Raw genomic sequence first — 23,779 nt, forward strand, 5'->3', positions numbered from 1 at the left:
TCATTTTTTTCTTTTTATTGTAAAAATAAAAATGCCACACAATATGTACATCAAGTATAAACAATGGTTCTTTAATACATGCTAGTCCTAATGCATCTGCCATGTACAGGTAGTTAAATGTTTACTTCCTTTTTATACCCCCACTCTGAAGGAGAGGGGGGTATACGGTTTTACCCTTGTGTGTCTGTCTGTCACAAGATAAAGGTTAGGCATTCCCTGTACAAATGGTAAAATTTTTGACATGGACTAGAAGTTTGGCTGTAATGTTTTCAAATTTAAGAAGCAGGAATTTATTTTGGAAAAGAAACGTAGCAGACGAGATTTGATGATTATCCTAAGCTTGCTTATTAACATAACCCAAGAATTAAAAACACTCTCTTTTTATTCTAGTATATTAATCTCACCAACTTCAAGGTAAAATATAAAAGATATACTCCCTCCAAAGCCTTTTGATAAGTTTATACAGAAAGTTTTGTTAATTTACCTTAATTCTTAATAACTGACTTGTTTTAGAAAAAATAATTTCATGGAAGTGCAAATTTTCTGTTGACAAGTTCCTTTTCCTCACTATATCTGAATGGACAAGTAAGATGAAAATGTAAAGCCCTCATTTGAATGCATCTTGTATATTGACTCTAACCCCCACTTTTATATTGTGACATTGTGCACAAGTCACAAAAGTCAGGTTTAGAGTCGGAGGAATCTTGGTTTAATAATGTATTAATATATATATATATATATTATGTGCAACTCAAAAAAAAAATGTTTCAAAAGTTTTTAGACAGTGTGGAAAATAAATATAATGTATAAACTTTGAGAATTTTAATTTTTAATTTCAATTTTCAGTTTGTTTATTTACCAATTAAGGGCCTTCAAGGGGCAACAAGAAAGTACATTTTGCATAGTCATATAAGGTCATATACATGTAATACAATATTATACATACAAGAGAGAAAGAGTTGCATGATTATGAATTGTACATAAAGTATGTATTGTACAAAAATGTGTAACAACTTTCAAAACATGATATAGAAATCAATATTTATAACGTGATGGTATGTGTTCAATAGATAAAAAATGTCAAGAATGAAGCCCCAATCTCCATATTAAGTTTTCCAACATAAAATATTGATGGATAAATGTTAATATGAATAACATATGTTTAGTGTCATGGTGTATTCATTAACGGAGGCTCAGGGGAGGTAGGCTACCTTTGAGATGACCCCTAGTGGTAGATAAAACAATTTAGGATCATCCCTGTAACACACTGCCGCTGCATTCTCAGGCAAGGATTGGTGCCTTACAAACTTTGTGTATCTGGATGGGTGCCACCTCAGTATCAGCAGTGATAATATTATCTACACATTCAGCCAAAATATTGAGCTGGTGAAATCCCATAAAGTGGTAAAAAAGAAAAATAGGACAAGTGTTCCCAGCTTAAAACAGGATGATGCTGCTGTTTATCTGATTCATTCAGAGTGAAAAATAAAAAAAAATTATAAAACCGGAGGAATGTAAACATATATATCCGGAAGGCTTTATAAATAGGTGTGGATAATTGGAGTATAGTACATAAAAGAGGAATTTGCTTTAATTGTAGCTTTGTGAAAATAAATCCACCAATTTATGGTGTTATGTGTGTATGGAGTATATTCTCTGATATATCTGTTATTCTGATTGAAGTTTTCTCGAGTGGATGAACTGAGGATATAGAGTAGACAAATGGCGCAAGACAAACACAGGCCAAAGAAAAATACCTTCACCAAAACTGAGAGAAGCTTTGTAAGTCTGTGCTTGTACACACACACCGTGCATGATTGCTACATATATTCTTTAGTAAATTATTTTGCCTGAAGAGAAATGATATGATGACTTGTGGGACGCTGCATGAAATATAACTTTTTACTGACTTGCTTACTTATTTTTAAACTTTTTAAAATTTCTTTATGGTGTACTCTATATAGTTGTGCACTTTTTTGAGTGGAGGGAGATAAAAAAAATTTCCTGCACATACATAAAACAGTGACTTAGGTTCTGATAAAATTTCCTATTTGTAATTAAAGAAAGACAACTCTGAGAGATGGTCAGGAAACAAACTATACATGGGCAAAACATTATCCAGGAAGTAGTTATGAAAAGAATAGTTGTGAAAGATTAATACATGTATTGATGTTTTCCATTTGACATACTTGGCATGCAAAAGTTATTGGCTGATGCCTGTGCCCATTTCCTTTCCTTTAGTTGTTTGAATGTGCATTGTTTTAAGTGGATTGAATTCTTTTTACTTGATAGTGAATAGTTGATTGTCAGTTATATTAAAAAAAATGGCTTGATAATCTTGTATGGTTTGGTGTAGTAAATTATTTGACATTTTCGATTTCCTGCCAACTAAATAAAACTGTTAATTAGTGCAATTAATTTTCATATCATTTTCATAACAAGTTGATGTTATTGTTTAAAGACAAGTTTTAAAAACTTTAAATTATGGATTTGTTCCTTGCTTTATAAACAACAATGGTAACACCATTAGAGTCCATCCAAATTACATAACTGCATTTTGCATGATTAGGAGTTATGGATTATTCATGGGCATATATTTTACACTGTTAACTTTAAAGTCTTTCATGTACGTGACACCATTTTGTTTAGAATAGAAATTTTCTATTTTGTTTAATGTGTGCAATAATGTTAATTCTAGGGCTGTGTATTGAGCAAAAAAATTCGATACGATACAATACAATATTTTATAATGTGATATCCGATATATTGGATTCTTGAACAAGTCTATCAAAAGAGTCTTCTAAATCATTAAATGCATGAATTTTATAAAAACTAATTGTTTTATAATCCATTTTGAAGGTCTTGTCTCATTATCTCTACAGATTACACATCAAATTCAAACTTTTAATGACTGTAAAACAACATGTAAAAATAAAGTTGTCTATGTATTTTGTAATATTTATCTAAGATGTGCTATCTCCTTAATGATTATATCATTATTGATCAATTTTAATTCAAAACGGTGAAAATATAACCTTTGGTGATTGAAATTCCCAACTTTTTCACAGAATTATGAGAAAATCTTCCTGTCCGATACGTATTGGAAGTTATTTTTTCAATATGATACATTCTTAAATATCGATATATTGATACAGCCCTAGTTAATCAGAAAAAATAAACAGCTTAAGTCAGACAAAAATTTATATGGAATTTGTGCATTGAACGTTTATAGAAAACTATTGATAAAAAGGTCAAATGATGCCCTCTAACACTTAGTTGGTAACTGTACACACATTTAGTTTTCTGGGTTAAAAGATAAATATGAATTTTTCAATGGCTTGACAGTTGATCAATTGTTACGAATTCAATCTATATATATATATGGATAAAGTTATAAATGGAAAGATAACTGATATACATTGTATTGACTATATAAGCTGTTCACTTAGTCACTGTTCAGTGTAATCAGTTGTCACCTGTGTAGATGGATGTATGCTACATAGCTATTGTAAAACACTCTGTAGCGACAAAAAATAACTGCACTTCTTCCACGACAAGAGAGAAAGATACCAAACAAACTTTAAACAGTTGCACAGGTCATAATCCTAGATTCCTCTGACTCTAACCCCTGCTTTTATTGTCAAAATATAAAAGCAGGGGTTAGAGTCGGAGGAATCTTGAATTACACAGGTCAGTGCAGTATACAAACACAAATACACGTAAACTGCAATAAAATGTAAACAAAGGTAATGCAAGATAATCAGCATGAACACATGTCATCCATTCCACGCCATTACCCATGACAATGAAGCAGTCAGGTGTAACGAATGCGAAGGATATACCCCAGTGCTGATATTGGCGATAGAAAGTTTAATATGGCGTATGCCTATTTATGAGTCATGTTCAGCTTTAACATTTTTATAGTCATATATGAAGCAAATTAGTTGTTCTGAATGATGAAACTTTACAATACAAATAGGTTTTAAGCCCTGTTCTTTTCTTGTCATGCTTTGAGTTTTTAAACCCTTTAAACAAGGCTTATCACTTTCATGTTTTATGAGATTGAGGTTTTGTTTACATTGGGATTGAAAGTTTTCTACTTCAGTATGAAGCATTCCCCATAAATTATCACACAAACATTCAAGTTTATTGGAACTCTCCATACTTGGAGGTACATTTGTAGAATTTTTGTCCATGAAATATAGTATTTATTGATTTTTCCATTGCTGCTGAACACAGGCCTCCATATTGTATTGAAATTTGCATTTAAGCATAGATTCAGAAGCCATTTTGGAGCATCCATTATTTCTGTTCATTATTACTTTGTTTTTACTGAATTTTGAAATCATCTTGTTTGGATTAATGATGAATGCAAGTTGAAATAGATGATTGTAGATAAGCTCAAGGCAGTGGTAGGCATGTCCTGCATGTCAACAATTGGCAATTTGGATTTTATACTCATATTTTGATGGAATGTTAGTGACCCTGGTGATGAAGGGTTTGAACTGATAATATATCTACACATGATCAATGGTTGTGGATACCCTAAGCTGGATAAAGAATGATTGTGCAATAGGAAGCTGGTATCCAATGAAGAACTTTTCCTGATGGGTCGAATCAGGAAACACAATAGTGATGTAGATTCCTTGATGGTAATATTTTCACTGGAAATTTACTTAAAGATTATCAGAGAAGTTTTTATGGATTGGTTGTATTTTGCAGATTATACATTGTTAGCCATTGTATAATGTTTATTCTTATTACATCAATGGTATTGCATTTTGTAAATGAGAGCATATTCTGTAATCTAGGGAACGGCTTCAGTAAAAAGTCAAACATTTTTTCCAGATGCAGAATCATTATTATCATTATGATGAAGTACTTTTGACAGGATAATTTCTTTTCAAACTACCCAGGAGATAGTATAATGTCAACTTGTATATGTGTTATTAACAGAGCTTAAGTTTCTGTCTCATACTTGCCACGTTACTAAGTAGTCAGAGGAAAAAGAAATTTTGATGAAAAGGTCAAAGATCAAGGTGGAAGAAGTGATAGGTTTTGACAGTGTTTAAACAGTACCAAATTTTAATTTATTAATGTTGCTGAAGAGGTGGGCAGAAGAAAAGGTCAGAGGTGTAGGTCAAGTGCAAGGATAAGGTTAAAGATGTTGTGAATGAAATAAATTAATGCCTAAGGTATTACAATCCTGAGATTGCTGATATGCATTGTTCAATTCATATAAGCAGTTATTTGATGTATTTTTGTGCATTTTCTTGAGAATGCTCCAAGATTAGTGCACAGTGTGAAATGTTACATGACATTAGACAAAAATCCATTTTAGAAAATGTCCCAGATTATTCACACAAGTAATATAACTTTATATATAAAAAAAACCCTCTGAAGATCTTATGTGTTGATTGAAACACTCCAACCCTACGTTATGCTGCGAAAAAAATTTTGAATTACTGAATTAGTGGTCACATTTATAATTTTATGTTGAACTTTCACAATATGCATGGTAACCAGATTGATTAACACATTTTCCCAAAAGCAATAAAAAAAAATCTTTTTCTCACAGAAACAGAATTTTGTATTGATTTAACAAAGTATAGCTATTTATGGCATAGATGATATTGTTGAATTTGTTGTTGACATGATGAGCAAACGGAACCATACGCTGTAGATTATTTTTGTGACGTGATGTTTTGTTTTTCCACTGAAGGAGGATTGTTTATTGCTTTCCAGAAAAGGCTGGATTAAGACATGACTGCCAGTCTGCTTTATAAGAAAGATTGTTTATGTCTCCATATCTCATCAGCATCTCATTCAGAAGCATGAAAGAAATCGTTGCCTTTCACAGGCTCCTGGCTGACAGCCTATCCTGCAGTCATGTATAAGACTGCAGACAGGAGAGTTTGCACTCCTTGAATGAAATGCAGAAGCTCTCAGAATTGATTGGCATATCATTAAGATGGGATGCACTCCATCCATCAAGATCAGACTGAAAATTATTTATGAATGTTTTTTTTTATCTTCAGAATATCACAATGCATTTTTTTCTTTTTTGTCTGAATTTGAATTGCAATGGCCATTAAATAGAAGCTTTTGCCATTGAATGGAAAACTGGCAGTTTGCATTTTTGGCATTATGACATCGTATAATTTATGGTGTAGGGAAATTTAGCATTATCAGTTGGGAAGTGTTTTGTTTCATATGGTAGTAGCAGTGACACACATTTGTGAATTATTGATTCCAAGCTATTACACAAGGAGCAGATTTATAAAATATTCATAGGAGTTAATCAAACTGAAATCAAACCTTGTAGTCTATCTTTATTGCCTTAGTAAGCTATGTGCTTGGGATCTTCTGCCTTCTGTTAGTTTCTTTTGACATAATTGCTTATCCTTCGATGAAATTAGGGTGAATCTCTTTGTCAGTACATAGGTATGAGTAATTGCTCCTTTTAGTAGGTATTGATCACTAAGAGAGTAGGGCAGTCACAGACATATTGATTTTTCAGGCCATAATGCAGTAGTGCATGCGGTATTGCTGCAAAGCTTCCCTTGTTTCAGTACAGACATTTGTTGTTTTTCTATCAGAAGCCATATTGATGCCTGGTCATGTGACAGATATCTTTTTTTTTCCAAATACAAAATTCAGCTGGAGCAGGATGATAGGTCATAATTTAGTTTAGACATTTCTAGCTTTGACAAAACAACTCTGTGGCCCAAATTATTTAATTGCTTAGGAACTGGAGAGTTTATTTAATGGTAGTTCTTCAGGAGATCATTAGAGACTTGGTGATATCTCTATCCTACTGACTCTTACTCCAGGACCTTAGTTATCGAGTATGCATGGATATTGATTTGAACTAAGGTTTCAGATTAACTCGCTTCCTAGAAAGTGTGTCATCTCGGAAGTCTAAACCAGGCATCGGTCATATATCAAAAAATATGATTGGAAACACAGACTTAGTTTGTGCAAATGAAGTGGTTATTGGTTTATAAGATCAGTTGGTGAGGTCTAACAAGACAGTATTTTGAGATCATGGTGGCTGTAGGAAGCCAGTCACAGGAACAATACAATCTCTTACTTAGTTCATCCTCCATTTCCTTGGTAAGTGCATGGTGAGGACAATTTAATGTGCATGTGCAATTTGGAGGGCATTGAATATACATTAATGCCATAGAGTACTGTTGGAATGCACTGTTTTGGATTTAATTACTATTTCATTATAACCATGTTTTTATTCGGTGTTGATGACAATTTGAAATGCTTCTGGTTGTTTGTACTGTTGTCTTTTAAATCCAATAAATGACTGAGTAACTTTACTTCTTTTCCAGGAATCTGCAGACTCGATCAGCCAAACAACACCAGATGCTTCCGAAAATGAGGAACGAAGTGCACTGCAAGCAGAGACTAAAAGACTTGCCTTAGAACAGTTGCAAAAAGCAAAGGTATAATGATAAATTAGCAGTGTTTGAGAGGCACTAATATTAGATCACAAAAGATAAATGTTCTTTCAAAACATCTTTCACACATAAGTAAAAAAAAAAAGGCTCAGTTAATAAAAAAAATTGATGGGTTTGCACTTGAATGTGTTAGATGTTGCCATTTTGTATATTACAAAGCACCTGTTGTCAGTTGATATAGATCGTGGCAGGGGGGCCATGTTAGTGCATCCTCTTACTCCGCTGAATTCCATCTCATTGATAATTCCTGTATTTTTGAATAGCTTATGTTTATTTGGAACTTTGATCTGAGGAGGAAGGGGAGAGATTGCACGGGCTTAGATTACCAGCCTGTTTCCCTTCATTCTTAGAGTATCACAACTATTAGCTTTCTTAAAAAGCTTGTCTGACGTGAGCAAATCAATTATCATGCTAAAGAATCCAGTGTAATCGACATAAATCCGAGTCCAGAAATTAATTCCTTTGCAAAGAGTTCGACCCAATGTCATCAACATGAAAATGAAACTCTGACTTTTGTATATTCTATACATTTTTTTTAAAGCAAGGATATATTTGGTGCTTTTAAAATAAAAACATAACATAAAAAAAAAGATCCAAACATAAATGGATAAAAAGTTTGGATCATTATCATAGTTTTGAAAAAAGTGAACTTGTTTACAAATAAGCTGACATTTTGGCAATTTGATAAGCATGATGAGAGAACTTTAACCAAAGTTTCACTTCGGTATTTCTTTTTTGTACATTGAATTATACATGTCTGCAAATTCAGGTATTAATATATGTAGAACCAATAAGAGGCAAATTCTGAAGACAGAGAGGCTTAGTATGCATTGAAAATAAACATCAATTAGTTATCTGATAAGGATATTTCACAAGTGTTGACCTGACCAGCTTCATTCCTGCTGTTCTGCTGGCCTAAAATACATTGCCATGTCAAGAATGGCTAAAATGTTACCTAACATGTAGTGGATAATGTGATGATAATGATAGCAAGATTAATTTTGTTTAAACATCCAATGCTCTGGTCTTGTTTTGGTGTTAAGCACCACCCACTCCCCAGTGTATGAAGTTTCCAAGATGAGTTATCACAACAAATATCAAACAAATATTGATACTGTCTGATGCCCAGACATCAGACAATTAAGGAAATGCATTTTATTATGTATGAAACTTGATGTGGTTATATCCCATCAGAGCAAAATTAATTGTAGGGAATATACAATATTTATTCTTAGTTCCTTTTTATGTGGATAACATATAGGAGTTCCATTTAACATTTCAGTCCCGTTCTTTGTTAATTTGATTCTTAGTCCTAGTAAAATTGTAGGAAATATGCTGTGATGCATAGAACTTTTAAATTACAAAGCAAAGACCAACACCTTAACAAGGTTAAATTTGTGGAAGATTCTCATGTGTGGTATTCAGTAGGGTCTGGGTCTTAAGTTGTTAACTTATATATATAGAGACACACATAATAGATCACCTACAGATCATACAGAGAATACAAAAGTAGATTTATTTTGTAATGACTGATTTTGACCAAGGACAGTCATCATCAGAACAATCAAGCAAGTAAAAATAATCCATTGAGGTAAAATAAAATGTGGATGGCTTACTTTAAACAAAGTTAAATGCAGTATATAAGGTATAATCAGTTTACGTTGTGGACACTCAGAGTTCTACATTAACGTTTTTTCTTACTTGTCCAAAATTGTTTCAATAAAGAACTGTTTGACAACTTGAAAAGTATTGTAAATTGAAATAGAGTCTAGTACATTATATTCACTGAGCCTGCTTTGTGATTATTCTGACACATAGCAAATTACAATCGAAACACAGTTGTTTCTTCCTGTCCGGTACATAAGTAGTTTATGTTAAATTGAAATAATAGAAAAATTATAAAATGAAATAGTGCAACATCAAACATTAATTTGCCTTTTTCTTCTCTATTTATTACCCTTGTCTTCATTTGTTATGTGTACAGCTTTACTACCCAATACTGAAAATGCAAACTTTGTCAGATCCATGCAACTAATCGAAGTTCAAAATCGAAAGTAATGCCTCCATAATAAACTTTTATCTTGATTCAGTTTGATGATCAAGATCGAAATTCATTATACGATCAGGATCAGTTAATTATTCATGCAACTGCATGAACTTCAGATACATTTAGTTGACAACAGGTTTTATTTTTTTCATTTTCAGTTTAAAAAAAAGAAATTCTGTGCAGAAAAATTACCTCTCCAATTGGACAAATGCCCAACAATTGAATATTCACTTGTCTAACAAAAATTTCAGTGGTATTGGGCAAGCAGACATCATTAATGTAGAGCCCTGACACCTTAGAAGGCTGCCTCTTGATCTTGCAGTCTTTGCTTGTTTCTGTGAAAGGAAAAGGCTGTGACAAGTCTGTCATTATTGGGCACAAAAGTCAAAACCAAATTTTTAGGTTTGACAATGCTTGGGACACCTATTAATTGCCCTTTTAGATTCATTCTTGTTGTATAAAGTACAGTGGAACTGGAACTTCGGTATCTTTAACATCAATATCTGGGATACATGCATATGTCGAAGTGAGTTGGAAGTCCCAGCCACTTATACATGTTATACATTAAGTATCTTACACTTGATATCTCAGTTTTTTTGTTTTTTGTTGTTTTTTTTTCGGTCCCATCAATTTCGAGATGACAAGGTTTGACTGTAGCTAAAAAAAAAAAAACATTGATGACTACATCTTATTTGAGAAATTTAAACCATAAGGAGGAAGATTATATATATATGTACTGGACCAATATCAGGTTTTCTGTACCTATACACATTTTTCATTCAGGGTCAAGCAACTTAAACCATTTTTGTGGACACCCAAAACTGAAACAGAGGAAGTATGTTAATTTTGAAGAACAGGAGTATTTTATGATTAATTTTTACAAAACATGACCAAGTGCGGTAGTTTAATATAAGTGAAGGATATGTAAGTTAGAATGTTTTTTTTTTCATTATTACCAAGAACAAACAACACAATATTCGATATAAAATTGGAAAATCAGCAGTAAAATAAGCCTGCACTAATTTTGTATGTGACAACAGGAGTTGATTTATTACAGAAAGGTGAATGCATCAGTCTCTGTATTGATTCTGTCACAGTCAAGACAATAACAGGAGATTTCCTCCCCCACTTGTCATCGTAAACACGCAATATTCAATAAATGCAGATACAGGTCCACTAGGGACACCTTATTGATTCTGTGTGCACATATTTGTTTAGGTAGATTCTAAATATGGCCACATTAACATTGTTTGGGCATTGAGATATTAAGACTAAATTAAATTTGCTTGGGTTTTTTTCAACTCCTACAAGAGCTTGAAAATGAAATTTTTATATTTGGATCTAGAATATTAAATTCATGGTAATATTGTGAAAGCTGTCCGTCTGATTGTGGGGGAGAGGGTCATGTGTCAGTATATCATGTTTGCTTTTTATTCATAAAGTTGATTCATTATGAATATATTCGTGACTAAAAAAGTGGCACCTCACCTTTTATTTTGTTTTACCTCTATTTTAGGTAATGCCACGAACTGTTGTAGACTGAAATAAACTGTATGCTGACAAAAATTTGATTTAAGGAGAGGAAATGTTTGAAAATAGATAATGCTAAATGCGAGAGTTAGAATTGATCATAAAATATGTAATGCATATGTTCCATGTAGATGTTAGAGTACAGAAGGCATATGCACTGGAAACCTTCAGAGAGCTGCATATTACCACTTAACATAACACATGCTCTACATGATCAACTATCAGGCATTAGGCAATCAGACATTGATTTAATATACATGGTGTAGCCATTATTGTTTCACATTAACATCTGTACTCCATGTATTGCACTCAGCAGGATAGGGGGTTTACCCCATATGCTAGATAACTTAGGAATTTGTGCTGGCGTATCAAGGTTAATGTAAACCAGTGTTACACATTGGACATATATTAAATGTGCAATATTTTCAATTTTATACTGCCATTTTCACAATAACCTTAAAAAAAATGAAATCTTCTATGGCTTCTTATATTACATGTACTTGATCCCGGAGCTGTTGAAAAAGTGACTGAATATCACAATATACATCATAATATTGACTATATTAAAAAAAATTGATTTTTTTATATGTTACCTTAATTAATGAAAAAAAATTGAGGTTGTATTTTGTTTTACAGAGCAAGCCTGTGGCTTTTGCAGTGCGAACAAATGTAGCCTTCAATGGAGCCGTGGATGGAGGAGACTGTCCAGCCCCAGGTCACTGTGTCTCATTTGATGTGAAAAGCTTCCTGCACATCAAAGAAGTATGTAAATTACTATGATTTTTGCTGAAATCAGGCCATAAATTTAGAACAGATTTTAGCCAAATTTCAAATCATATAACTTTTGAAATAATTTCGATAATGAAACAAACTTTTCATCATATGTTTGAATTTAAATATTAGGCAAACCTGTTAAATTTTAAGCACATAATGTTAAAAACTTGAGATATTCAAAATCAAACTTTTGACCTAAAGTCTGTTTTCAGTCTATGATCTCAAGGCTTGATGTGACAAGATCTGTTTTGTTTTACTGTTTCCAAGGTGATGTGAATGGTAGCACTCAGGTTAATTGGAAAGTCAGGAATGTCTATTAATAACTTGGCTTCAGTTGACTATCATTTGTGTATTCTGGGCCTTTGCCAGTGATTTACTGCTGGAAGCAGACTCTTTCCATATGTTCCATTGTTTAATTTATGCCCTGACCATATATCTCACTCTTCTTCATACAGCCACTCATCAGTATATTGGTTATAAATGATAAAAAATACCTGTCTCCTGGCCATGTATACTTAGCAGTACATGTATGGCATTCTGAAACAGAAGTAGCAGAATAAACTCGTGAAGTCTAATAGGTCTCACCTTCAACATTTTTGTCTTCTAGCTAGGTTTTGATAATCCAATAATTTTCTTTGTTGTGGAGAAGTATTCTGATTGATAATCTTAGCTTTCATTAAAAAAATATATAAAGGGGGGGGGGATTAAAATGTCAATTAAACTGAGTGACATGCTTATAATTTATTTTTAGAAATTCAATAATGATTGGTGGATTGGACGCTTGGTCAAGGATGGGTGTGACGACTGTTTTATTCCTAGTCCAGCGAAACTGGAAAATCTCAAGTCCCTATCCGGTCCCAAAAGTAAAATGTATGTAAGGTAAATGAAAAAAAAATCTCAATGAAAAACAGCTCATGGCTCAATTGGTGCTCCCTTTTTCAATCCCTGGTAGTGATTACCAAAATTAGATGATTAGTTCCTCTTTTAATCACCACTTAACCAACACTTGAGCACAAGTTGTTTGCAAAAAAAAAATTCTCCCTGAACACTTGGTATTGTTCCAGAGAAGAGAAACATGTTTGATGTAGATTTCAACTGCTTCTCTTCTCATAGCACTAATATTGGAAATAATTAACCCTTTTGTTGTTAATTAGAAAATGTTTTATATCCATAAAATTTTCTTAGATGACTTCTAGTTCTACTTGCAAATCCTCCCATTAAACCTAGCACTGTAGTCTAATTATGATTGTGAATTATGTGATTCTTAATAATTTCCTACTTTTACTGATATAATTCCTAATTTTTTCCCATGGACCATGTTTGCTGTGTGTTTGCATGCACTGTTTAATTTTATTGATTATATTTCATGTTGGCAAGACCAAAGTGACACCAGTTTTCTTTTTCAGACGAAATGATTCCAGTACTACCATGGAAGGTATGCTGGGGCAGGGAACAGGTATGAACTCCTCCCGAGAATCCACCCCACCCACGCCAGGTAATCAGCACTTACCCACCCCATCCATGCAGGGTTATGGGCACATAAACCCTACTCAGTAATAAGCATATATAAACTGTATGTCCATGATACAAGTCAGTATATGTATATGCATATGTCAGAGAACCATCAAATGCTTGGAATAAGGCACAGAAAATTGACACATTGTAAATGTATTTTCTAATATCCCAGTCTTTAGTATGAACCAAGCTAACACCAGCATGAGTTCATTAATGTCACCTCTTCCCACCAAGGCCAGTCATAGACTTAAAATACTAGTTCTATATTACACATTTATCCCAGTAACTGACAAGATAGCTTCATAAAAAAATGGAAATTAAAAGGGTTGGTGAATGAATTATTTGAGTGCTTTATAGGGAAAGTGTAGGTATTGGTTCATAGTGGTATATATGCATTGTGATACATATAATAAAAGATTTTCCCTTGGCTTGAAAGAGGCATCAAAAGATTGTGTGTTGTTTTTTTTTTAAGTTGGAAAAAAAATCTATTTGATGTTATAATTTACAAATCACACAAAGTGGTAGAGGGTTGAATCTTTTCACATGACATGGGTAGGCTTTTACATGATATGGATGCTAATTGTTTGAATACCAATAGTTAATGTGTAGCTCTAGACAAAAAGTAGCGGCATGTGCCTATCTTAACAATAAATTTACATTTGAAATGGATTCTAGGTGTTTGTACACAGTTGTACTTATACTGATGTAGCTAGACTCCTGGCATGTTTTATTTTAAAGTGCAACTATATATGTAAACATGAAATACCAACCTAGTAGTGAATTTTCAAACTTGAAGCTACATTCCTTAGATAAGAACATATATGATCATACAGAGGTGATGTACAAAGTAGTGGGATGCTAGCATGAAAAGTGATTTGTAAAGCAAACTTCAACGACAGTAATGCATTTTTATGCCTCGTGTTCTGTAACATCAATTGTACATTTAACTAATCATATGTCTTAACTGTTATATACAAAACTCTTATATCATTTTAGTCATCATAGCTTCTTGTCAACATCAATTTTAATAATGGAATTTGCCTTTTCTATGAGCTTGTTAGCTCACCTGAGCTGAAAGCTCAAGTGAGCTTTTCTGATCACCCGTTGTCCGTCGTCCGTCCGTCTGTCTGTCCGTCCGTCTGTAAACTTTTCACATTTTCAACTTCTTCTCAAGAACCACTGGGCCAATTTTAACCAAACTTGGTACAAAGTACCCTTGGGTGAAGGGGAGTTTAAATTGTAAAAATGAAGGGCCAAGTCTCCTTACAAGGAGAGATAATCAAGAAAAGACAAAAATAGGGTGGGGTCATTTAAAAAATCTTCTTCTCAAGAACCACTGGGCCAGAAAAGCTGAAACTTATGTGGAAGCATCCTGGGATAGTGTAGATTCTAAATTGTTAAAATCATGACCCCCGGGGGTAGGGCGGGGCCACAATAGGGAATCCAAGTTTTACATTGAAATATATAGGAAAAATCTTTAAAAATCTTCTTCTCAAGAACCACTGAGCCAGAAAAGCTGAAACTTATGTGGAAGCATCCTGGGATAGTGTAGATTCTAAATTGTTAAAATCATGACCCCCGGTGGTAGGGCGGGGCCACAATAGGGAATACAAGTTTTACATTGAAATATATAGGAAAAATCTTTAAAAATCTTCTTCTCAAGAACCACTGTGCCAGAAAAGCTGAAACTTATGTGGAAGCATCCTGGGGTATTGTAGATTCTAAATTGTTCAAATCATGACCCCCGGGGGTAGGGCAAGGCCACAATAGGGAATACAAGTTTTGCATTGAAATATATATAGGAAAAATCTTTAAAAATCTTCTTCTCAAGAACCACTGTGCCAGAAAAGCTGAAACTTATGTGGAAGCATCCTGGGATAGTGTAGATTTTAAATTGTTCAAATCATGACCCCCGGGGGTAGGGCAGGGCCACAATAGGGAATACAAGTTTTACATTGAAATATATAGGAAGAATCTTTAAAAATCTTCTCAAGAACCACTGAGCCAGAAAAGCTGAAACTTATGAGGAAGCATCCTGGGGTAGTGTAGATTCTAAATTGTTCAAATCATGACCCCCGGGGGTAGGGCGGGGCCACAATAGGGAATACAAGTTTTACATTGAAATATATAGGAAAAATCTTTAAAAATCTTCTTCTCAAGCACCACTGAGCCAGAAAAGCTGAAACTTATGTGGAAGCATCCTGGGATAGTGTAGATTCTAAATTGTTCAAATCATGACCCCGGAGGTAGGGCGGGGCCACAATAGGGAAACATTGAAATATATAGGAAAAATCTTTAAAAATCTTCTCAAGAACCACTGGACCAGAAAAACTGAAACTTATGTGGAAGCATCCTGGGGTAGTGTAGATTCTAAATTGTTCAAATCATGGCCCCCGGGGTAGGGCGGAGCCACAATAGGTATTACAAGGGGGAAAGTCTGGTAATGAACAGCATGGCCAAAGTTACTCAGGTGAGCGATGTGGCCCATGGGCCTCTTGTTTTGTATCAAATACATCATGGTATGGGATAAGGAATATTTGAATACTTTGTTTATTACTTATGCAAAAGTGATAGAGAAATTACAATAATGTATTGAACATATGTAGACCTGTGAAGGAATAGCAGAAGAAAAGGGGGAGGGGGTCATGTCAAAACTCAACCTGTTATAAGAAAATTATATACAAATGTTAGAGCTATAAATTGAATCTTGCTGATGTCAAAGGTCTGAAATAAAAAATACTTCAGCATGTGTTCCTAAAAGCTTTGAAATAAAATGCATTTAATTTCTTGACTCTGTCTCTTGAAAGAATAACACAGCACAAAACCTTAACCTTCAAATATTCAAGATTTGTCTTTTGTAAATGTTAATTAGCTTAGGTATATTATTAAAAGGAGAATTTATATGTTTTGTACCCATTTATCAGGAATGACGGAGGAGAATGGGGCAGACAGCACTATGGGTGAGGACAGTGATAGCACAAAAGCCTACAAAGCGGGCGGCATCATCCCTCCAACCAAAGAGAAGAAAAAACCATTCTTCAAAAAGGTACTGTAGATCACCAAATTTTTGCGACACCTTATTTTTCACATGAAAGTCATGTGGTATTTATAAGGGAGAGTAAAAATTTTCCCACTAATTCTGGTTATTGTTGAATATAATCTTTCTTAATAAAAATATACGTACGAATTAAATTTTCATGAGCAGACGGTCTTGTGTAATTTCATGAAAACAAAGTTCTCATGAATGAAAAGTGATTTACAGTAGTTTAGGATACATAAAATGTTACTTAATTCAAAATGTTTACTATGATTTTTCATCTAGAGATGCTCGATAATGACAACTGAGTAAGCCAATTATGACGTAGAGATTTTCTTAATGATATTGACTTTACGTTGAATTTCAGTCAGAGTCAGTGCCACCTTATGAAGTAGTGCCTTCCATGCGACCAGTCGTTCTGATTGGTCCTTCACTGAAGGGTTATGAAGTTACAGACATGATGCAAAAGGCTCTGTTTGATTTCCTCAAACATAAGTTTGAAGGGAGGTAAGTAGGGCATTATCAAGTAAAAATTGCTTACAAGAAAAAATTGAGTTCCTGTGCAGCGAGTGTGTTCAGTTGAAACACAAAGCTGACAGTTTTAAATTAATTTAACGAATTTTGTGCCTGTTATAGAAGTCTTTTATTGTATCTTGAGACACTGAAATGGAGAGAGAAAAAAATGTGATGTTCATGTAAAAGATCTGTCATTTTATAGCATTGAATTTATCTGTTGCAGGATAATCATTACAAGAGTCACAGCAGACATCTCATTAGCTAAACGATCAATAATTAACAATCCCAGTAAAAGAGTTCTGTTGGACAAACAAAGTCGTTCATGTGGAATAGGTTAGTATCCTCAGCAAAGTTGAAGAAAAGAATTTATATAAAGTACATGTAATACACTTTCTCCACCATAAATCTTCAGAATTTTGTTAAATCAGTGCCCCCCCCCCCCTTTTTTTTCAAGAAAAGGTAATAGATTATGTCATTGTGTTAATGCTTCTCTACTTTATTTCTTGAATAGAAATTGTATGTTGAAGAAAATTCATTTATTGATTTGCAGGAGAAGTTCAAAATGAAATAGAGAGAATTTTCGACTTGGCTAGGTCTATGCAGTTGGTAGTTCTAGACTGTGACACAATTAACCACCCTTCACAATTAGCAAAAACATCGTTAGCTCCAATTATTGTTTATGTCAAAATTGCTTCACCAAAGGTAAGTTGCAGAATAGCATTTACAAGTTTTAAAATATATACATAATTTTACCTTACTATACACAGCTTTAACTTTCCTTTTTCTTATACCGTCAAAGGATCTAGATAACTGATATTTTCATATTATATGTGATGCACTATATCTGTTGACAAATGGTTCATTAAAATCTCTGTTTTTATCTCTTTCACAGGTATTACAGCGACTAATCAAATCTAGAGGAAAATCCCAGAGTCGTAACATGAATGTACAGTTAGTAGCTGCTGACAAACTGAACCAATGTAGTCCTGTAAGTAGAATAGTGGTATTCATTTCATTGAAAAATCTATTTTGCATATTGAAAAAAGTTTTTTTTTTCTTTTTTTTTAGTGGGGTGGGACAATTTTAAGTTATGTCATTCATAGATGTAATGTTGAATAATATAATGAACATGATATAAAATCAGAAAAAAAAGTTGCTATAAAAAGTTATGTATGTTATGATTATTATTCCATTATATGAAGCTTTTATTTTCCCTTGCAGGATATGTTTGATGTAATTCTAGATGAAAATCAATTAGAAGATGCCTGTGAACATTTGTCAGAGTTCTTAGAGGCTTACTGGAAAGCAACTCATCCAGTTGACACATCACAGCAGACAAAACTGATGCCTTCTCCCAATCCCATTAGCAGGCATAATACTGTGCCCCCTGGACATCATGGGCATGGGCACCATGGACATGGTCACAGTGTTCATAGTTCATTTCGTGAACCTCGGAGACATGCTGATCATGAACACCATATACGTGGTAGTGATAGAGACCCAAGTCCTTCCCATGAAAAACTTCATGATCGAGACTTGAGATCGGGACACTTTGAGCGTAGTGATTACAATCGGATGTCACCACGAGAATTCAATCGTAGAGACAATAGTGGTGAAATGCATGATCCACGACGTGATGACCGGTACTCAAACAGGAAGGAGCATGAACATTTTGATACAAGAGAACCGTATGGTTCACCAACAAGGAATTCAAAATACCCTATGAAACAGCAGTCTATAGATATATAGATTACAGCAATCTTCATGGGAATAAAATAAACAAACTTCCAGGGATTTTGCAAATAGTGCAGTGATCACAAAAATTCAAAGTGTTTTTGACCCCTATTTTGTTACAAGGTCATGTGCCATTGATGACCTTCCCCTGTTAAGATGTAGATAGATCACTATCTACCGTGGAGAGTTGCAGATCTTTTCTGGACATATATTTGTCATCCAATGTTTAAATGTGGTGTGAATGCCTTCCTTTGTTACAAAAGAAGATACAAGTAGAATCTAGGTTTTCTAAATTCATATGAATAGTTCTTGCAGATATAGCCATAGATAGAACTTTATATCAGTTTTTCATATTTTACAGAACTGAAAATCACATGATTTATGATTATAGCATCTTTGTAGTTTAACACGTTCTTCCCAACATCACGTGTTAATTTTAAGATAAAATTTGGAGAGTGGAAAGTACAGTGAAGCCTGTCTTATACGATATGCACTGGGAGACAAATGTTGTGTCGGAGTAGATAGAGTGGTGGATTACACAGTGTACAGAACAAAGAAAACAGTAATATGGGATTCAAACACAGGGTCGGAATTCACAGTGAAACAGATTGCACAGGTGTCGAATTAGACAGTTTTTACTGTACTTGCATTAAAGAAGAAAGTGAAAGGTTGTATAAGGTTGCGTTTTAATTCTTCACAAAGCCTCATGTAATTCTTTAAATAAATCATCAAGCATAACATTATAGTTTTAAATTTGACCACCTTTCATTGATTTAAAGATCATTACCGATCCTCATAGTTCCTGTCCATGTTCAGTTGACCATCCCTCAAGATTTTGCAGGCAAAATTATGTTCGTTAACATGGTTATTTAAATGATATATAATGTCTCCCAGGTGAAATTCTTTGGTTTGGTGTTCAGTTTTCTGTGAAAGTGCAATAAATACCAGATTTTTCAGTCAAATTGGGGGGAAAATGTGTATAATAACATTGTTAGTGCAATTTATGACTGTTAAAATTCTCAGTTGTATTATTGTTTTTGATTTTTTTAAAATTGGTACATATGTATTTTCCTTGCTTACATTCTAAATCTATGGCTGGCCATAGTAGTTTTTTTCCTATTTTTTATTGAATTTATTTTTTAGTTTATATATATGCCCTCTTTATTTGTTACCCTGTCATTGTAGGATTGTACTCTACGCACACTCAATTAAATGTAGGGGTTATTTCCCCTTCAACTCATATAGAAGAATCTCATTTTGTTTACTGGTAATATGTATTGGAAGTATTTTATGGTGGACAAACATGCTTCATGTTCCACAATTACTTTATTTTATCTGATGTTGGTGTTTGCAAGACCAGTTCTGCAAACTATTGAATTTTTTTTTTACTGCATATACATGTATAACAAAATATAGACAAGTGCTTTTTTATATACCGATGAATTAATCAGTAGATATTCATTAACTGGCTTTACAAAACCAGAGTGTGTACCACTTATAGTAGACACCTGTGTTATTAAACTGTACTGATGCACAATAATGCATTGCATTTTTAAGTTTATATTGGACAGATAAATATAGAAATATATTAAGAAGAAAACTGGTGTATGAATCAGGATTTTGTAAACAATATTGTATACATGCTCTTTGTTTTAATCAATAAAATATTAAAACTTGATCATCTTTGTGATAAGAAGTTGTCAGCTAAAGTATTCATACCAAATGATTTGTAGTTTATGATAATGGCAAAAATATATGTATAAAACTGAAATAGTTTGAGGATAACTTTTTTTTTTGTGATCATTTAGTTTTACATTTTATAGATTACAGCGTGTGTAAAATAGAATAGTCTTTCAAGAACTATTTTAGCCATTTGATTACAACATCTAATAGTTTCCCACATGAATGATTTATCAAAGTTGCAATAATTTAATTTTTCCCATGCTTGTGGTAAATCATTTACAGTTCACGTAATAAGAACTAGTATAATGTTAATTCAATATTTTTCTCAGTATGAAAATGAATGACTTTGTAACCAAATATTCATGAGATTTTTAAAATTTTATTTGTGAAGTTTGCTCATTTTTTAGTCAAGTGCGGTATTGATAAGTATTGGATTAAATGGTACAAATGCTTTGCAATCTGTGCATGGAATACAGAGACTTAAATACATTTATTGCATAAGCATGTCTCTTCTCAGAATACTGTGTATGAATGTTTTGCATGATGAGCTACATGTATGTGTTTAACTTATTCTACATGAAGTAAAATTTTGTTGAGGATATTCCACACTTACTATAATGCATTTGTATCTCCGTTTTGTTAATGGTATGGGAATTGTTGCACTACCCTTTAAAATTATGTACATTATTATTCGGTATGTCAATTTTATTAAATATTTCCAAGTTTGTTGGATTTGTAAATAAAACGGATTTTTATCTCAGAAGTTTTGAGTTCTTTCTTTTTTTTTCTTTTTTTTTTTTGGTTGCATATGAAGGTGCTGTCATTTTTAGCTTTCCTCAGTAAAAGGATCAAATTTGTCCTTTTTGCTAGGATGGGGCCACAAAATGGGGATCAAGTTTTACTTGTCAGTACCTGTTAAAATGATTTAAATCTTTTTCAAGAGCATTAGGGTTTAATTAGACAAATTAATGTACAAACATCCCCATGTAGTGATCCCCATGTAGTGTAAGTTTCAGTCTTGAGGGGAATTTATTTTTGTCAGGAGAAGTGAGCCTTTTGTCTTTTGGGCATCTTGTTTCGGTTACTGAAGTTGAGCATAACCAAGTATTATGAGATTAAATTTTATTGAGTTTTCTTCGAAAATGTGCACATAGACTGGGAACACTCTCTTTGTATATAAAAAAATTAGATTGAAAAAGTTTTTTATTGCTTATGCCGACATTCGACATGTAAACACTAATTTTGTTTTAACCACCCTATTTATTTTTCAGTGAAACATAACATGACGGTTTACAGGCAATATTAACTGGCTGCTATCTCCCGATCCCATCTACTGGCTAAAATGGCCCGACTCAAAACATTTTTAAACCTCTAGGAAATAATGAATTACTGTGAATAATTAAACTGATGACCCATTGGCAGTCTCGTAGAAGTCTCCTTGTAGTCTCGCCAGGCTTACTGGGAATTCTCGGGCATTATGATTTGCTAATCACTGAAAAAAAAAGAAAATACATTCGCAGGGGTGTTGTATAGTGAGACTTCCCCCGTAGTGAGATTTCACCCGGGAGACTCAATTTTTTTTCACTTTGCAGACGTTCTTCCGGGGGAAGACTTGCTTTATAGCATCCCCTCCCCTTTATAGCGAGGCTTCCCCCTCCAAATTAGTGTTTATGAAAATTGTTCATCTACACTTTCTTTCTTCCAGTTTAAAGAAACATTCTTTTCTGGAACTTGCCTTAGAAAGGGAACAATAATTAAGTATTAATTAATTCATATGTATAACTTTTCATAAAATATAGCTTACATAAGTTATTCAGTGTTTAAAATACATGCAAATATGATATTTTTCCCGGATCTTAACGTCTAGTTTTACAAAATTGTGTTAACTAAACTTGTCAAAGAAAGACGTGATACATCTTAGTTACATTTCATTATGATGGAAATCCAGTTTTCAAACATTTTTGAATTAATTCTTTCTGTTGTTCAATCACATTATTTAAAATAATATGTTCTACCACAATAGCAAATGATTTTGACAAAATGAGCGTAAGCGTATCCTATGCAAACACATAGATCAACGATATTTATAAAATCCAAAACACACAAGGGGAAAGCCTCACTATTGTTTGTTGGGGGAGTCACTATATAGCCATTCTCCCCCCCCCCCCTTGGAACTCCCTCTATCCATGTTAAGCCAGTCTTCTGGGGGGGGGGAGTCTCACTATAATTAATAGGGGAGGGGGGTTGAAGTACATCTTCTTTTGAGCTGGCAAGATTGTGGTTTATGCCTTGATAAGATTTTGATTCCATCTAACTCCCGCTATGATGTATCGATACTCATCCACTCATAACATAATTCAAGTATTATTTAGTTTTAGCATTGAAACTTTCAGTCTTGCAAATGATAATTGGTTTCGACAGCTTAAATTTAATATGTATAGTATATTATTTGAGGCTTGATGACATAATTTCTAATTGTAGCCTTTTTCTAATTCTGTATAGGACTTAAAGTCAGTCGATACGTTCCTCAAATATCTGTTTTGTATATCTTCGTAAATTATGAAAAATATTCAAAATTATAATTACCTTATAATTTTTTAACTAGTTTCTAATTGTCTTTAAATTTGATATTGACAAATTAAGTTATTTCCAAAAGGATTATATAGGAAACACCATCCTCTGGTATATTGCACAAATGCCTGGTAAGGTACCTCATTTTTTTGTGAGTAAACATATTAAAGTAGCAGTACCTCAATGACAAAATCTTGGAAAAAATTATAAATCATTGAGTAACGTATCGTCTGTCCTCAACCCCTACTATTGTCCCATCTAGGCTCTTGAAACCATGTTAAGCTGCAGATCTGTAGCTCGCTGGTCTGGAAAAAAAAATGGGATGGACAACCAGAATTTTTCACCAGTGAGCCCTAGATCTGCAGCTAGGACCAAATTTGATTCTGGACTACAATGTATTGTAATGAATCTCCTGGCTAAAATATTTAGTAGCCCTGCTTTCTCTCTTGAGAAGCTCAAGATATTTCATTTATAATCATATATATAATCCTTTAATTTCACATTGTTGTCGCCGTCATCCTAGGCCCTTTGGGGATGTGAAAGGTGGAGGAGGAGGGGGGGGGGGGCGGGATGAATCGAACAACTTGTTCTTTTATAAATCTACCATGGATGGGAAAACTTCCTGATTTGACTTACCGGGGCTATGTCTTTTTTATAAGATAAATCTTCTAAAGAATTTTCGATTATAAGTAAAACTTTATTGTTGACCATCTTAATCCAAATGTTCATGACTGTATTGCGTATACATGGAGTTGGTTGCACTTATAAAAATAAAAAAAACTTTTGGCCACGTTCTCAGATCCCAAGATTAAAAAAAAAAATTCTTGTATATTCCCATTAATAATACAACCTTTGTTGCTGCCTAAATCGAGCTCTAATGGGTCATGATCTTTCGAAGCA

At 33.5% G+C, this 23,779-nt stretch overlaps 1 protein-coding gene across 8 annotated transcripts in view; it reads left to right on the top strand.

Annotated features, from left to right (window-relative positions):
• LOC133192143 (voltage-dependent L-type calcium channel subunit beta-1-like) overlaps positions 1-21,071 on the top strand; it is a 36,740-nt gene extending 15,669 nt beyond the window's left edge. Inside the window, exons 1-12 of one of the 8 annotated variants that reach the window (XM_061328028.1) lie at positions 1,339-1,548; positions 1,684-1,782; positions 7,344-7,457; positions 11,686-11,811; positions 12,575-12,702; positions 13,230-13,318; positions 16,263-16,384; positions 16,743-16,882; positions 17,115-17,224; positions 17,442-17,593; positions 17,784-17,879; positions 18,113-21,071. In XM_061328028.1, the coding sequence (XP_061184012.1) occupies positions 1,723-1,782; positions 7,344-7,457; positions 11,686-11,811; positions 12,575-12,702; positions 13,230-13,318; positions 16,263-16,384; positions 16,743-16,882; positions 17,115-17,224; positions 17,442-17,593; positions 17,784-17,879; positions 18,113-18,640 (1,665 nt within the window). In that variant the 5' untranslated portion in view covers positions 1,339-1,548; positions 1,684-1,722 and the 3' untranslated portion in view covers positions 18,641-21,071. Of the gene's footprint in view, positions 1-1,338; positions 1,549-1,683; positions 1,783-4,536; positions 4,653-6,975; positions 7,117-7,343; positions 7,458-11,685; positions 11,812-12,574; positions 12,703-13,229; positions 13,319-16,262; positions 16,385-16,742; positions 16,883-17,114; positions 17,225-17,441; positions 17,594-17,783; positions 17,880-18,112 lie in introns of those variants that run through there. The other 7 variants (XM_061328027.1, XM_061328031.1, XM_061328025.1 and 4 more) reach the window with 7 other exon arrangements.
• The last annotated feature ends 2,708 nt before the right edge of the window (positions 21,072-23,779 follow it).

Source organism: Saccostrea echinata, unplaced genomic scaffold, assembly GCF_033153115.1.
Source record: "Saccostrea echinata isolate AGI-Se365-2 ecotype Australia unplaced genomic scaffold, CSIRO_AGI_Sech_v1 ptg000025l, whole genome shotgun sequence".
NCBI lineage: Eukaryota > Metazoa > Mollusca > Bivalvia > Ostreida > Ostreidae > Saccostrea > Saccostrea echinata.